General features: G+C 47.0%; 1 protein-coding gene across 10 annotated transcripts in view; it reads right to left on the bottom strand.

Annotated features, from left to right (window-relative positions):
* Positions 1-17549, bottom strand: part of LOC142777415 (uncharacterized) — a 498660-nt gene that overhangs the window by 412984 nt on the left and 68127 nt on the right. For all 10 annotated transcript variants that reach the window (XM_075881769.1, XM_075881776.1, XM_075881775.1 and 7 more), the window contains one exon: positions 2723-2932. In XM_075881769.1, the coding sequence (XP_075737884.1) occupies positions 2723-2932 (210 nt within the window). The remainder of the gene's footprint in view (positions 1-2722; positions 2933-17549) is intronic.

Below are 17549 nucleotides of genomic sequence, written 5' to 3' on the forward strand. Positions count from 1 at the left end.
GGCTCGCAGCTAGGGTGGCGCTCTAGCACCCCCTCCCCCTCCCTCCTGCTCCGAAATGCGCTTTGGAAAGGAAGAGGTTGCTCTCACCGCCAAAAAAAAAAAAAAGTTCCCTGGCTACTGGCCTGGCTATATGCCTCTCAGTTCTGCTGCCTACATTGGGACCGCCGTTGCCACTCGCGGCGTGGCGCTGCTTACTGACCCCATTGCCGCTAAGTTAGTTGCTTAAATATACGCTTCGTGCTTGATTTGCGCTACTCACGTTCATTGTGAAGTTATTTGTTCCAATGCATTCCTATTTAGTTTGTACATTAAGATGATCAAGCACTGCTCAAATGTTTATATGGCGACTATTTGATGCAATGAAAGCAACGTGGTGAGGGCTGAGGTGGGGGCCTCTATAGGTACACGAAACAATGAAGCGATAGACTGGCACTGAGTTGGAATGATAGCCGGCTCAGCAAAACCATGCACAGAATGGGTACCCTTCCTGATCGCAAGCCACGCGAAACAGCTAAACTGCCAAGCTCTTATAGCCGGGCTGTTTTTGTTCTTTATTGGGATAATTCAGCGCTGAAATTTTGGTCCGTCTATCTCTCTTTTTTATTTTGTCTGTCTGTCGATCGATTCTACCACACGGCGAAAGTTAACCCCCTAGCTGAATGGCCACACAAGTTGTTCGGGAGGCTGCGTTCATACTTGTAAACAATGTCAATTAAAAACTACATTACGCATATTTAAAGCGCAACATCAATACGAGAGCAATAGTAGATACTATATACGTCATAGTACTATATAGTACTATGATGTATGTAGTACTGGAGGTAGCGAAGAAAAAATAGAAGAAAATCACAAGAACCTGTAAATTTTACTGAAGAAGTACCTCATTTCAACCGGACTTTGATGATCACCCAAGAAATCTGAACTCTTGTTATACAGACCTAATAGAACAGGCCGCGAACCGAGGGGATGAATTCCAACAAAGGAGAACGATATAACCTTCCATACTATGAGCGGAAGCTTCGTTCCAAGGGTGTATTATATGCGGTTCCTGAACTTAATAATATGAGACAATTTCTCCATCAACCAAACAATACAGCGTATCGCTAAGAAAGTGCACAACGGACTCATGTTCATCAAAAGAGTAACCAACCACCGACAAGGGCTTTGAGAAGACGGCGTCGTAAGAAAACGTCATTTCTTTGTGCTATGTCACTTCGCCGACACAGTATAGCCATGCATGAGTGGCAGAGATCCAAAAGAGATAACCTCAATGCATTGCGTAGGAATGTGATCGAAGTAGATGTTGGGCTACCTATGTACACCGATACGCAAAGGCTGATGCAGCTAGAGATGCAAAATTAGAAGGAAAAGCAGTCGCACAAAAAATATCTCAGTTCCTTAAACTCACAACCACGCCATCAGGCAATAACATCTTAAAATTGATTGCTAGACTCATTAGAGCTGTAGGCGACAACCACAAATAAATCCCCAACGATAAAAGTGCTACATTTTACATATACCTGTTCCAAGGAATGTTAACAGAATTCATATTGTGAGCAGAGGGCAAGCCAGCCAAATCCCTGCAAGAAAAAGCCTAAAGTTAGGCTTAAGAATGCTCGGTCGTCCCTTCACAACAGCACTTGTGAACGGTAAGGGTGAACTAGTCAACTCGGGTTCCACATACTCCACCGAACCATAAATTGCCAAGAAAATAGCCATTGAAGTGTGACTTTTAAACACGAACTCATCAAAATATTAAAATCCAAAACGATTTTTGGGCAGCGGTTTGAGCATTTGTCACAGAAGCTATACGTAGACTGGCTCTGGTAATGCTCAAGGGAAACGTAATCAAGCCACACACGATTATCCGGTTTCCTGCTCACATAGGAAAAATAAACGGTGCTCCAGCGAACCTCAACTAAACCGGCCACAATGCTGCACGAGGATTTATCAACTATGCAGTCACAAGACAAGAAGATGCTGAGGTTTCAGCGTGCAGCAATCGCCTCTCGTACCAAACACTTATGGTAACTAAACACTTATGCCTAGCACGCAGCGTCTTCCGCCTCCACATAGTAAACTAAACAGCTCAGGTATATACGCTAACGTTATTACTACCAAGAACTCACCTTAACCCGCTGTTAATCAACAAGATCCCTCCGCAGTTCTCTATACCTACAATATGCAATAGATACCGTGAAAACATAGACCTCGCTCATGTGCTCAAGGTTTGCTCTACGTGACGCAGTGACAAAAAAACGGCGGGTCGCAGCTGTAAGCCATTCTGCGTTAGGAGACCAATTATGGGCAGTCAAATGGGCCCATGGTGCGGCTGAAAGGCAAGGTCATTCGGTCCCAACGCGGGAGCAGCCCGCTTCGAGCTAGGACACTAGTGCGAGCTATTGGACACTAATCAAGCCCTTTCATCTATCCCTCACCCATTCGAACAATTCTATTTAACCCTCTTTTCACGTATCACCTTCGCGTATGTTAATTAATGAGTGGAAACACTGCATTTACATCAGCCAACATGTATGACGTGTTTTATTATATCAATCTTAAAACGAGATATAGTAAATGCGACGCTAGTTTAACGCTCGCTACAGACTGGCATCTTTGCACTTCTTGTGCCCGTGAACTGCTGACGATGCAACCATGAGCGTCTTGCCATTGCCACGAGGAAACTATCTCGCTTTATACCACTGCTCTAAAAAAATCTCACCGCCACATGCAGCTGCAAGCGGTCGAAGGCGTCGAGCTTGGAGCGCAACAAGACGCTGGCTTCTCGCATCTCGGCACAGAGCGACACCAGCTGACCGGCAGGTTCGAGCTGCTGCTGATGGCGGTGGCCCCGCAGCTCCCCTTCAAGGCGGAACCTTTCCAGGCGCTCACGTACCAACGCCCCTTCCAGCAATGCCACCTGCCTGCTCACCTGCAGTGCAAAAGAATTTCTGATAGGCAATTGTTGCTACACACAGCTGCCTTTCATGCGGCCTCTGAAGAGTACCTCGTGTGAGTGTTCACTTCTACAACACCCCAGGATTAGTCCCGTGTTTCAAATTGTCATTCATTTTCATTAGTATTACAAAAATACTATTCGAAGCAGAAGCGGAAGTACAAAGGCACCATAAACATTGCCCAACAATGGTGCGCAACAAGCAATACTGCTAACAGAATCCAAAAGAAAGTAATACAGGTGGCAAAAATGTGGTTAAAAAGATATTGAAAACTGAGTTAAGTATAAAAAACTGAATGTTCAAAGACTTTTACATGCTCACGTCTATCTGATTACGAATGAAAGACAACGACCTAAGAATGAAGAGTGGGAAGAAATGCTACCTAAAGGGAAATCTGGTTCACAAGGACATAACTTAGGCATATACCACGTGCTGAGGGATGGCGCATTATTTGTTGTCGAGCTTCATGAAGCCACTCAAGGTCTTAGCGTAAATGAACAGACTTACGAGGCAAGTCGTATACTTCGTGACACCTTATGGTCGGACAGCGCTTACGGTAAGCATAGATAGGGCCTTTCGACAATAACATGTGACTTGTTAATGAGTGCATTCGATGGTATATAGCTTCCGAGTACAGCAATTCTAGACTATCACTGATTAAACCATACATAAGAGCGACGAGCGGGTCCTTCGTTCACCATTGATATGGTGCAGGGGTCTCCACTGCTTATTCATGCACGAAGAATATTTACAATCGCTACTGAGTGGTTGTTTGCTGAGGTTTGCTGCAGCACGTTTGTCTATGTTTAGCTCCGCGTGATAGCTTTGTAAAAACTAATCACGTAGCGCAAAAAATAGTGGCTAGCGGACCCTTATAGACTCTGATCAGTTATGTATTACCAACACACAACATCACACTCTTGTCGGCTATATGAAAATCCTGAATTGTTATGTCCTTGTCTTGTTCAACCCGCGCAAAGCGGGCTCGTATAAAAGTTTTAACAATTATATTTGCAATTGTGCTGGGTTGATTAACATTTTATCGCGTGTGGTGCATACGTAATATTCGCCATATACCCGCACTGCAGGGGGCGCGCTGTACGACTGAAGATAGCACCCGGAGGAGAGTCAACCGATTTGTTAGAAGAGGATCAGATAAGACGTGCAGACATACGGCCCACTCTGCCTTCCCTCGATAATTAAGTCATGAGCTGCCGTGAAATAAATATGAGACCGAAATATTTTCTTGAACCCTGAAAGCTCGCCACCTAATTATTTGCAGTTTTATGAAAGGGTATTATTTCAATTCCATTACCAAGAAAAAGCGATGCTTTGCGAAATCCAGTGCGTGCTGCAGAAAACTTAATGAAATAGAATTTATATATGAACTAAACGACACTCCCAGGTATGTAAAAAGCCTGCCTGGTGAATTCGCCGCAGTTGTAGGTTTCTAGTGAGCAGCGTCCTTGCCGCTGCACGGAACCTAATGTTAAACGTGGTGATGGTTTGCAAGTATGCACCATCGTCATTACTTGCGCAGTCAGTAATGCGGCGTTTCTTTTTCAACGGAACACAAGAATTTACATCCCATTCAGTAGTGCTTGTGTCCCAGCCATGCTAACACTTTAGCTATGAGCAGTATTTGGATGTTACTGGTTCGACCAGCACGATTGACACATGGATATTGAAAAGAATTCACACCTATTTTTTCGTATCAATGCTTCGGTGTTGCGGAAGTTTGTCGAACAACGATGCGTTTGGAAGTTACCGGCGAAGTATAAGAGTAGTGTGCCTGGAAGCGTGAACTGTTGCCGTGCATGCACGTTTTGTTGCTCTAACCATTTCGCTTCCCTTGTCGATCTCGATCGTGTTGGCGAAATGTGGTGCTCCGTAATGTCCTCCATGATCGCACTACCTCTAATGCACAAGAATACCTATGCTTAAATTTATTTCGAACTCCCTCAAATATAAAATTCACAGCTTTACCGCAAAGGTGTAGTAGTGAACGCGACAGCAACCAATTGAAAGATCACGCGCAGAATGGCAAGCAGATCGAACGTGCCCCGCGTTTTTCACGCGAAAAAGGCTCACGTAAGCTACTCTCAGGTACACATTAACGCGAATAGGCGTCTCATTTGTTACTTTGCTGTGTCTGAAAAGCGCGGCCTTTTCGCAAAGGGAGGCTACACAATGATTGCAGTGAACTTTGTGCGCTCGGTAACTACAACAGAACCGTTCCGACGAAACCCCAAGGCTAGCCAAAACGTGCGATTCTTCCCACTGCAAGAAAAGGGCACGCGATCGAGCGTACCCACCCTTATTGTGGAGTTCTAGAATAGCGCACCGCGAACCCTTGCGATGCTGTCGCTCCCACTGCGCATGCGTCGTACGCGAGCTGCCATTCGCGTTCGCGGCCGGCCCGCGGAAAAACCGAAATCGCGGGTCTTATGCGTCCCGCATGCGGCCCACGAACGCTGGTGTCGAGGCTATATGTAGTTTCCGTGCATTTGAGTTTGCTGCGCAGCTAAAGCCCCTAGGTTGCTCGCTAGAAGAGGCAAACGTTATTCTAAAACTCATATGATGCCCGCTATGCCCGCAGTGCCTGCAAACGTTATTCTAAAACTTCCTATGTTCTACGCGGGCCAAAGTACGCGTGAGAGATGAGAGCCGCTGCACGCTCACTGTGCCATCTTGCTCATAGTGCTGAAAACACGATAGTCCCCCTCCTCCCCTGCCGAGACGCCTGCCAACAGCGGTAAGTGATAGATATCGTCACGTCGCTTTAGGGGGTGTCGATAAGGTTTATTGACGTCTGAGCAACAGGGCTCTAATCAAGCGCGTCGGTTGGGCTTGTTTGCCAGAGCGGGGGCCCACGCGCACTTCTTTCTTCTTTGTGGTGTGTGCCTTCACCTTGGCATATGACCCACTACTAGAAGTAGGTGGCAATATTCCTCCTCAACAAAAAAAGAAAGAGCATCGTCCCGATGCTGTAAAGTTATTGCAAAAAAAAACAAAGTAGCTTAAACAATGAAAAGGGGCACCAATATTCAAATGTATGACGCGATAAGTTCACCAATGATAAGGCAATTGTCGGAGCACAACTAAAAAAACACAGGTAAAGTGGTCTTTTAGGAAAGCGCAGAATAAGGCTTCATCCGCACCACGTGAACTATGTCAGAGGTCGGTTGTCTTCGTTGTACAAATCGTGACGACGTAGCCTCCGGGACCACTTCGTAGTTTACGTCACTCACGCGGCGTAATACTTTATACGGACCAAAGTATCTGCTGAGCAACTTTTCGGAGAGGACACGGCGACGAACAGGGGTCCAAACCCAAACTTGGTCTCCTGGACTGTAAGATACGTCATTGTGACGCATATTGTAATGTCGTGCATCGACCTGTTGCTGCTGACCAATGTGTAGCCGAGCGAGCTGGCGAGTTTCCTCGGCACGCTCTGCAAATTCTTCAGCGTCAGTTGTTAATTGATCGGCGTCTTCACAAGGAAGCACCGCATCCAGCATCATCTGAACTTCGCGGCCATAGAGAAGGCGAAACGGTGTAAATTGGGTTGTTTCTTGAATGGCAGTGTTTAAGCGAACGTCACATAAGGCAAAATGCGATCCCATGTTTTGTGTTGGACGTCGATGTACATGGAGATCATGTTTGTGACTGTCTTATTTAGTCGCTCGGTTAAGCCGTTGCTCTGCGGATGGTGAGCATTCGTCGTTCGATGCCTAGTATTACTTAGTCGAAAAACTTCATCAATAAGCTGTGAAGTGAACGCTGTTCCTCTGTCGGTTATCACTGTAGATGAAGCACCGTGGCGCAGAACAATGTGGCACATGAAGAACTGTGCTACCTCAGAAGCCGTGGCTCGTGCTATCGCCTGTGTCTCAGCGTAGTGGGTCAAATAATCAGTTGCAACTGTTACTCATTTGTTGCCGTCGGACGATAAAGGAAATGGGCCGAGAATGTCCATGCCGACTTGGTCAAACGGCTTGTGGGGTGGATCGATTGGCTGAAGTAATCCAGCCGGCTTGCTTGGTGGCGACTTCCGACGCTGGCATTCACGACAGCTTTTAACGTACTGCTTCACGCTTGCCGAAAGTCCGGGGCAGTAGTACGCCTCACTTACTCTGGCGAGCGTTCGCGAGTAACCTAGATGACCAGATGTGGGCTCGTCATGACACGCGGAGAGGACTTCGTCCCGCATGTTTTTTGGAACGACGAGGAGGTAAACGTGGCTCGTAGAACGGGCGTTCTTTTTCTACAGGACATTATCTCGGAGGCAGAAAGACGTCACGACGCGAGATAGATGGCGAGGTATAATGGCGCTATGACCCTCCAGATAGTCAATGAGCGGTCGAATCTCTTCATCCTCTCACTGGCGTCTGCTCAAGTCAGATGAGCTAAGGTTGCCCAGGAAACCATCATCGTCCTCTTCTTTTTGATTGACTAAAGTTATGGGTGCACGCGACAGCGTATCAGCGTCTTCATGCTTCCGTCCAGACGATCGTCTTATCAAATTCTTGTAGACGCAAGCTCCATCGGGCCAGTTGTCCAGAGGGATCACGTATGTTTACCAACCAGCAGAGGGCATGGTGGTCCGTCACCACTTTAAGTGGAAGACCGAAGAGGTACGGGCGAAACTTGGTGATCGCCCACACTACTGCGAGACACTCTTTCTCTGTGGTTGTGTAGTTCACCTCGGTACGGGACAGTGAGCGGCTGGCATAGGCTATGACTCGTTCTTTGCCGTGTTGATGCTGGACTAGCACTGCGCCGAGGCCGACGTTACTGGCGTCAGTGTGCACCTCTGTGTCAGCATCATCGTCAAAATGCGCGAGAACAGGGGCTGACTGCATCCGCTGTCGTGGCTCGGCAAAAGCAGCCTGTTGCTCGGTAGCCCATACAAACAGTGTGTCGTCACGTGTAAGGCGAGTCAATGGTTCCATTATCTTCGAAAACCCTCTAATAAATCGTCGATAGTAGGCGCACAAGCCCAGAAAGCGCCGAACAGCCTTTTTGTCTTTAGGATGCGGAAACGCGGCTACAGCGGCAAGTTTGTCGGGATCGGGTCGGACTCCTTTCGCGTTGACTACATGTCCAAGGAATTTGAGCTCTTCATAACCAAAGTGACACTTCTGCGGTTTGAGTGTAATATCTGCATCTGCTGATTGAATAGCCTGTAGCACGCTCCTGAGGCGGTGAAGATGTTGCTGGAAGGTTTCAAGAAAATGACAACATCATCAAGGTATACGAGACACGTTTGCCACTTCAGACCAGTAAGCACAATGTCCATCATTCGCTGTAAGGTTGCGGGCGCTGAGCACAAACCAAAAGGAAATTCTCGAAATTCATACAGGCCATCAGGGGTCACAAAGGCCGTTTTCTCGCGGTCTCGCTCGTCAACCTCTATCTGCCAGTACCCGCTTTTTAAATCTAAAAAGGAAAAATAGTGGGCGCGGCGTAATCTGTCTAACGAGTCGTCGATGCGTGGCAGCGGGTACACGTCCTTTTTAGTCACGCTGTTCAGCTTCCGGTATTCGACGCAAAAACGTAGCGTTCCGTCTTTTTTCTTGGCTAGGACGACCGGAGGGGACCACGCACTGTCGGAAGGCTCGATGATGCCGTCGTCAAGCATTTCTCGAACTTGCGTACGAATGGCTTCTCGTTCCTTCGCTGACACGTGGTAAGGCTGTTAATGTACTGGGCGGGCGTCGTCGTAAGTGATGATTCTGTGCCTAGTGATTGAAGTCTGGCGCACCTTAGAGGAATTAGCGAAGCATGGCTTGAATTCAAGCAACAGTTTTCGCAGTGTTGTCTGGTTTTCTGGTGTGAGGTTAGAATTAATATCGATATTGTTTAGAGACGTATCGGCGGCCTCCACTGCGTCCGACGAGAAGCAGATGGGAACGGTTCCTAATTCATCTGCAAACGCTAACGAAGTGCCACGGAAAAGATGTCGGTGTTTGTCGCTGATATTTGTAAAAAGCAGTTGAGGTCGGCCATCACATAGTTGTATGATACTCCTAGCCACACAAACACCTTGAGTCAGCCGGTGTTCAAAATTACTTTCTGCAATCGCTTCACCATTTCGGAATCCACTGCATGTGACGTCGACTATAACACTGGCTCTTGGAGGAAGCATTATACGTTCAGCAGAAACACGAAGAACGTCGGCACGTTGTTGATCGTCCTGCTTGTCGATTGCTCGGTCGGCTGAGAAGGTGATGCGATTCTCTTGAAGATCAATGACAGCTCCATACTCCTGCTGGAAGTCAACACCAAGAATAACGTAGCGTGAACATTCACGGAGCACAGGGAAACTTGCTACAAAAGTATAACCGCCGACCTGAACTCTACTCGTGCAGGTTCCAAGCGGAGAGACGGTTTGGCCACCAGCCGTTCGAATCACAGAGCCATGCCAGGGCGTGATTACCTTCTTTAGTAGTCTGGTCATTTTCCCGCTTAGTATCGAATAGTCAGCCCCGGTATCAACTAAAGCGCCTACTGCATAGCCGTCCATCAGCCCCGGTATATCCAGAGAAAGCCGCTCATATCGCTCAGTCGAATCTACACCCTTTACTGTTAGCGTCGATCGGAGGTCTTCAGCACGTCAACTGCCAGCGACCTCGCCTCCAAGGGTCGCTTGCGTTATTTTTCCCGGCGGGGATTGGGGGACCGTGTGCGAGCATGGCGCTGGGGTGAAGATGAAAAGCGTCTCGGTGAGGGTGAGCGCGACTGCGTCCAGAAGGCGGTGGCATGCGCTGTTGAGCCAGGTAGTACTCAATGTCCCGGGGCCGCTGGCCATACCGAGGAGGCGCTGAATATACTGAAAAGCCGCGCAGCCCGAGGCGCCGGTATGGACACTGGCGGTACAAATGGTCCGCTTCACCACAGTGGAAGCACAGAGGTCGGCGATCAGGAGTGCGCCAAACATCAGATTTCCGAGGCGAAGCACGTCTGTCGTCAAGGTAGTGTGCTGGTTGTTCCGCAATATGCACAGGGCTGGCGTAAACGAGGGGTGGGGGCGTGCGTGTGTTCTCGTAGTACCGTAGAGGCTGCGCCGACTGAAGTGAAACCGTAGGAGGTGCCTGAACAAACAGCGGGGAAGAGGAAGCTGGGCGCTTCAAGGCTTCCGCATAGGTCGCACGGTGGTAGTCAGCCGGGGCGGGTGTGGCGTTATCCAGACTCACAGGGTTACGAAGGGCATGATGCAGCTCGTACTTGACGATCATTGCAATGGAACTCACCGTAGGTAGTGGTGGTGTGGCGGCCTTTTGCAGCTCCTCGCGTAATATAGAGCGGATAAGGTCGCGCAGACACTTGGTGTTGCTCCCAATAGTCGTAAGAACATGAGCAGTGGACGTGTTCACTTGCCGCTCATACAGGGTGGATCGATGCTGAAGCATCTTTTTCATCGTGACGGCTTCGGACAAAAACTCGGCAACCGTGTTTGGAAGGCTCCGTACAAGGCCAGCGAAAAGCTGCTCCTTAACTGCCCGCGTCAGGTGACGAAACTTCTTTTCTTCTGTCATACTCGGATCAGCCCGTCGAAACAGGCGCGTCATTTCTTCCACATAGGTCATGAAAGTTTCATTGGGCATCTGGATGCGGGCCTGGATCGCTCGCTCCGCTCGTTCGGGGCGATCAGCACTTCTGTAAGTATCCAACAGCCGGCGGCGGAATTGGGGCCACGATGTCATCTGTTCCTCATGATTCATGTACCAGGTACGTGCTCCATCCTCCAAATAGAAGTACACACGCCGTAGTTTGGCCGCGTCGTTCCATTCGCTCAAAGCAGCCACGCGCTCGAAGTCGACCAACCAGTCATCGACGTCTTCGAGCTCGGTGCCATGAAACGGTGTCGAAACCTGTAGACTTTCGAGGGTGTACCGAGTCACCAGGGGGTTTTCGGTGCCTGTTAAAGTGGTTTGAACGGACGTGCTCTTCATACTGGTGTAAACTGTAGGGTCAGCTTCGGGTGGTAATCCCCTAATCCTGCGGCTTGTACGATGAACGGGAGTGTTGACTCGCACTGGGCTTGTGGTGCCGCTTCCAGGAGGGGTCTTAAACATCCGTGAGGGGCTACCCAGCACCTACACCAATGTGACGTCGCTCCAGGGGGTGTCGACAAGGTTTATTGACGTCTGAGCAACAGGGCTCTACCCAAGCGCGTCGGTTGGGCTTGTTTGCCAGAGCGGGGGCCCACGCGCACTTTATTCTTCTCTGTGGTGTGTGCCTTCACCTTGGCAAACTACTCACTACTAGAAGTAGGTGGCAATATGAATAACTTTCCGTTTGAACAATGAAGAATTGATTTGATTGATATGTGACGTTTAACGTCCCAAAACCTACATATGATTGTGAGAGACGCCGTAGTGGAAGGCTCTGGAAATTTCAACCACCTGGGGTTCTTTAACGTGCACCTAATCTGAGCACACGGGCCTACAACATTTCCGCCTCCATCGGAAATGCAGCAGCCGCAGCCGGTATTCGAACCCGCGACCTGCGGGTCAGCAGCCGAGTACCTTAGCCACTACACCACTGCGGCGGGGCGAACAATGAAGGAGGTACCTCTCGGTGGCTCAGTGTTTAACGTCTCGCATTCACGACGCGGAGGTCCCACGCTTGATTCTGCGCGCCGGTGAGTTTTTCTGGGATTTTTTTCTTTCACGCGTTTTCAAATATAATGATACGTATACATATACGGTGCATGACATTGATGCCGACGCCCACGTCGACGCCGACGCCCACACTGACGCTGACGGTGAAATCCAGTCAAGAGTGTTCATATAATTGCTATCGAAATAATACACATAGCAAACAATCAAAGGGATTTCCGAGCGTGAAGAAACAAGAATACGAAGGGACGTAAGCTGCACAAATTTGGTCTATTGTGGAGTGGCCTGTACGAAATCTTGCTTGGTGCATTGGATGATTGAACTATAATGTCACCTTAATTCTATAACTTATTATTCTTATAAATAATTTGTATAGAACGAACAGTAAGCTCATTAGCCTGTAAATGTTCAAGTCATTGACGTCTCCTTTCTTATGGATAAAGATGATAGTATTCCAAGATTCTGGTACCCTTACCGTCGAGATACACTTGGTATATAAGGTTGCCAGTTTTTCTAACATAACTTTTCTGTCACCTTTCAGGAGGTTCATTGTTACATTATGTTCTTCAGCCGCTTTGCCTCTTTGCATTTCTTCGAGGGCTTTCCTTACTTCCCCTGTCGGTAATGGTAGGAACTCGAATTCCTCTAGTCTAATATTCCTACTTCCGATATCATCCTGGTTGTTTCGCCTTTCGTACAGCTCTCTGTAAAATTCGTCTGCTGCCTCAACTTTGCTATTGTAGTGAAGCATACGCACTAACGCGTAGGCGCCTTCCAAAGAGAACGAAAAACCCCAAGCTCAGACTGCACGAGAACCTGGGCCGCCTTTGCCAGACTTGTCGTACGGCCATTATTCATTGCGACATCGTAGCGACTTCTCTGGTTCAATAAACGTCATCACACTATCAACATTGGTTGTTAGTTATCGAAATGTCATTGACAATCAGTAATGAAACATTTTGCCCACGCCCAATCGTTCCTGAGAGAAAGGCTCACGCATTTCGAAAGTAATATTTGAGAGAAAGAAATAAGTTTTATTTAGCAAAAATCACGTGCTTCCTTCGGCTAAAGGTGGCTAAATCCTCATTCCAGGCGTCCATGGCTAGCCGCTTAAGCCCGAACCTTTTCGACCAACCAGAGATAGCCCTCACAGTTGACTTTCGTCAGCAACACCTCTCACTTAGCCGGTAAAATAGCGCAGGGTTCCGTGCATTTGCTGTCAACGTGTCAAATAAAAAGGGCCCGAAATAATTTTGGAAACCGCAAGTGCTCAAGGGTAATCTGTTTTTAGTAAAACAAAGAAATTATTTGTTAGGGGACTATCAAATGCCAAAATTAAGACTTGACCAAAGGAAGTTTCACCCCACCTCATAACTTGAGTGTTGTTGATTTCACGTAATCTGTCTTCCTCTGATTTGTGTTTTAGTAGCTTATCTCTTCTTCATTACTTCTTGTCTTCATTTTCCACACATGCTGGATCAGAAGCGTTGTAGCTTAGGCGAGTGGGTCCTTCATAAAGTCAGCTTGTAGTAATGCGGTACATATAAGAAGGAAAGACGAAACAGACGTAAGCTGTTTGTTTTACTACGTTAATAACCATCTTATACATGCGCAAAAACACAAAGTCATCTTGCATGAGATCTCATTTTCAGATACGTCATCTTTATTTCGGTAAAACCAATCGATAGCGAACTTACACACAAGTTTCCCATATCTGCTATAACTTCGGTTTTTTTAATTTACCGCGTCAGTTGATTGCGAGACCGGCCAATAACAGTACAGCAGTACAGATTAGGAGAGCACCTGCAACCATTGCAGTGCGCTGCTAGGAACCCTCCCGCTGAAAGCCTATTTTTTGCGGTGTAGCTGTGTTCTCTTACTCAACAATTCAGACACCGCCTATAGTCTACCCGAAAGAATTCTTCCCGGATAATAATGAAAACTTGTACACAACGCAGCACTCAAAATTAACAAATCTAACCTGCTGTCTCTTACAACAGGCCACTGTGAAAGAATACTTTAGGTGAGCGAACTCCGAGACTATCCGCTGCCTGGTAATGTTCTACTTCGCAAGGTTCCGGAGATATAGCGCCTCTAACTATGCCCCGGTCCCCCCCCCCCCCTCCCTCATGTTGTAGGAAAGCCCCGTGATGTTGAAAGCTTAGAGTAACATAAAAACGAAAAGTGTGGTCACTCGGGCCAAAGAGTGCTCGAGCTACGCAGCTTCACCCCCGCCGAAAGATGACAGCACGTCACTCATTGCTTAAAGAAAACACGTGCAGTAGTTATTTACTACAGTACCCTTTCTAGTGCATTATACGTCTACGTGTTTTTTCGTATGCGATAGTGGCCTGAATCTGTCTTTATCGTCTGCGATTGTGCAGTGCGATAACGTAGGGCTGGAATCAGGCATGCATCGGACGCGAGAGAAGTACACATGGCGTCGACACGACGGCAACGTTGTCACGCTCCGTCTTTATGAGCATTTGCAGCAATGAAGTACGGGAAGCAGCAAGAATATGTCATAAAAGTTGTGCGATAACGTGCCTAGCGTGCGTCGTGGTCTTTGCTTCTTTCAGCTACCTCTCAGCTCGGCTGCTGGTAGGTACGAATGCCATCAATACTATGGCAAGTGTGTATTGCATTTGTCGTTGAAGCCTTAACCTAACGTTTCTGGCATAGTGCTGTTTGGCGCGAAGATATTTGTTCGTGCTCTTCACTTCGCGAGTTGTTTTCTTGGACTGCTTCACACCAAAGAAAACTGTCAGGATTGCTTCGCAGCACGTTCTTTCTTGGCTCAAGAAATTGAATCACCACTCACGTTGTTAGGCTTTCATTGTGCCGCCACATGCATCAGAATTCACTGCATGAGTGAGACTTTGTGAAAAGTGCAGCTATGCTCAGTATCTTTGTCTGTGCCGTTCGCAAAATTGCTTGAAGCACCAACTAGCGCAATAAGAAAAAAGTGATGAATCTAGAAAAATATTTGCTGGCTAAAGCTAGGACGTAATCTTTCAGTAGACACTCCTGCCTTGTTAACGGTTTGCATTAAACCTAAAATTGCTTTGTTTTTGCTACGGTAACTGCTTGTAGCTGTTTTTCGCGAAGGAGCGATGTAAGGTGTGCAGGAGAAAATTAGTGCGAACGTGGGGAAAAGATGTAGCCAACATTTTTTTTCTCTTCCTGCCAGAGTCAGATGCTGAGGCAACTACTGTCATGTCTCGTTGTGCACTGTATGTGTAGTAGTGTGCGTTATTTGCACTTTTATTCCGCTGAAGTTCTCGTTATATTGTTGCCTATATGTTTATTTCTTGTGTGTAATCTATAATCATAATATGGCAGCTGTAGTTTCGAATCTCGCAGTGCAATGAACCTCTTTTTGTGCCTTCGTTTATCAAACATTAACAAAGTGGACATGTGGTTACCAAGAATATCACTTGAAAGTAAAAGTTTTCGCTCCTTCAATGATTCTCGTGTTTTAAATAAATTGTGTGCATAGACATACATTGGCATTGTGTGCTTGCCGCTCCAGCAGTGCAGCTTACACGAAGCTCATCGATGCTTGCACACGACGCGCTAAAACGCTTAAAAAACAAAGTATGGTCTCAGATATGAGCACGCACGTAGAAGTCTTCTCGGAGGCTGTATAATTATCTTAGTCGCTACAAAATAGTCTTCATGACAGTCTTTTCTGCGGTCTGCCATCACTGAGGCTGCGAAGTTTCACCACACCCGTTCGGTGCACTGCGAACCCAAATAAGCCACAGGAGCCTACGGATGATGATGATGACGTTTTAGGTTAGGTGGCACAAGGGCCATTTCATGGCCAAAGAGCGCCAGATCATCTTATTAGAGATATGGACAATGATTGTGATAAGAGGCTGTATAAGGGCCATAAAAGTCTTCACGCTAAGGCAGGTAAAAACATAGGAGTGATAAAACCATGACCATGACGTGGAAGGTGTGTGGTGTTAATGGATGAAAAAAGTTTGTGATAATATAAACGATGGTGGACATGTAAGGCATTAGCACAAAAGCCTCACTCGTTCACCCCCTTGCGTCCAAGGGCCGTCAGGCAAGTGCCTTGTTGAGTGTAGTTACCAAAGCGCCGACTTCTCTGGGGAGGTCATGCTACGGAACGCCAGGGTACATGATATGGAAAGTACAAACTTCTCTAAAAAGCTAACAATGATTTATGTGTAAAAAGTGGTTGCCTACCGATGGGCATTGCAGGATAGAGTGGTATCTGTTGTCGGTAGGGTAACGGAAAGTGTTGTCTTCTCAGCGTGTCTAATTCTTTACACTGGATTAGAATGTGAACTACGGTGAGCGCTTCTCGACATCTATCAAACAAAGGTGGATTGCCGCCAGACAAAAAAATGAATGTGTTGTGTGAGCATAACCTGTTCTTAACCTTGTAAGGATTACTTCTGTGTGGCGTGTTTTTTATACTGGCGGCCAATAACGAAGTTGAGGCTTGCTGACATGCAATTTATTACCTGCGTGTGTGTCCCACGTGCTCTGCCAATAGCCCCTGAGCCTTCGCTTTAGAAAAGGTTTCAAGTCGGGTGCAGAAACTAGTATCAATGTATTGGAAGCAGTTTTGTTGGCGGATTCAGCTAGCTGGTCTACCAGAACGTTGCCTTGAATTTTGTGGTGTCCTGGCACCCAGCAGACTACAGCATGCTGCTTAAATGAGTAGACTGTGTATAAGAGCAAATAAAGCGAGACAAGGACAGGGTTTTTGTGCTTTTTGAGATTTTTCTGAGCTTTTACTACGCTGAGAGAATCTGTATATATTATTACCTTCTGTAGTTTATTTGTTTTGTGTTTGACGGCCACAAGTATCGCATAAGCTTAGCCGGCGAAAATGCTTGACTCAGAGTGCAGAACGCCGGCTTCCGGCAAAGATGGGCCGACGGCTGCGTACGAGACAGAAGTCTTGGACTTTGAAGCATCCGTAAAGAACTCAAAACATGTGTATTTCTGTTGTAGTTCTAGGAAGTATGTCTGGATATGTGTAATTGGTGCATGCTTCGTAACCTCCAAGAATAACACGTCACAATCGATCACCTGCCATTGCCATGGTGGCAGGCATACTGCGGGAGCCATCAAACAGTGCTTAAGTGGCACTAGGCCCCTCAGACGTAGTGAGTAGGGCTGTCTCATAGAAGGCCGTTTCCCAAACACAGCAAAGCTTGACATGTCATAAATCGGGGAGTGTGATAGGTGATCCTTGTCTGCATTTACATTAGGATAATATTTAAAGGACTTGTAACATATCTGTAGGTGGAGCGACCATTCGGTCAATTTCACGTACATGCTTTTCACGGGGCTAGTGCAAAAAGCACCAGTAGAGAGACGGATGCCTCGATGATGAACATGGTCAAGCATTTTAAGGGCAGTAGTTGCCGCAGACTGGTACTCTATTGCCCCATAGCATAGGCGGGTACGTACGAGGCTTTTATGCAAATACATTAGACACTTCTTGTCGCTTCTTCACGTAGTGCGTGACAACACTTTCAGAACGTTCATGGCTTTTATGCACTTGTTTTTTAAATACTAAATATGTGGTATGAAGGTTCGCTTGGTGTCCAGGATTCAACCTATGTATTTGTGTTCGGTGTTAACAGAAAGGCGTTGCCCATGCAGTTGAATATCGGGTTCGGTAATAAGGCCTCTCTTCCTAGAAAGCAAGATAAACGTACTTTTTCTGTGCATTCAACTGGAACCCAATTTCTTCAGCCCAATTGAAGACTTTGTTCAAACCAAGCTGAACCTGGCGCTCACACAAGGCCAGATTGCAAGATCTAAAACCAAGCTGGATGTCATCAACGTATCTACAATAAAATACATTGCGAAGAATGGACAAGCGCAAAGAATTCATTTTGACAGTAAAAAGCGTGAAACTCAGTACACCACCTTGCAGCACACCTGTTTCTTGAACAAATGTTTGGGAAAGAAC

Source organism: Rhipicephalus microplus, chromosome X, assembly GCF_043290135.1.
Source record: "Rhipicephalus microplus isolate Deutch F79 chromosome X, USDA_Rmic, whole genome shotgun sequence".
Classification (NCBI taxonomy): domain Eukaryota; kingdom Metazoa; phylum Arthropoda; class Arachnida; order Ixodida; family Ixodidae; genus Rhipicephalus; species Rhipicephalus microplus.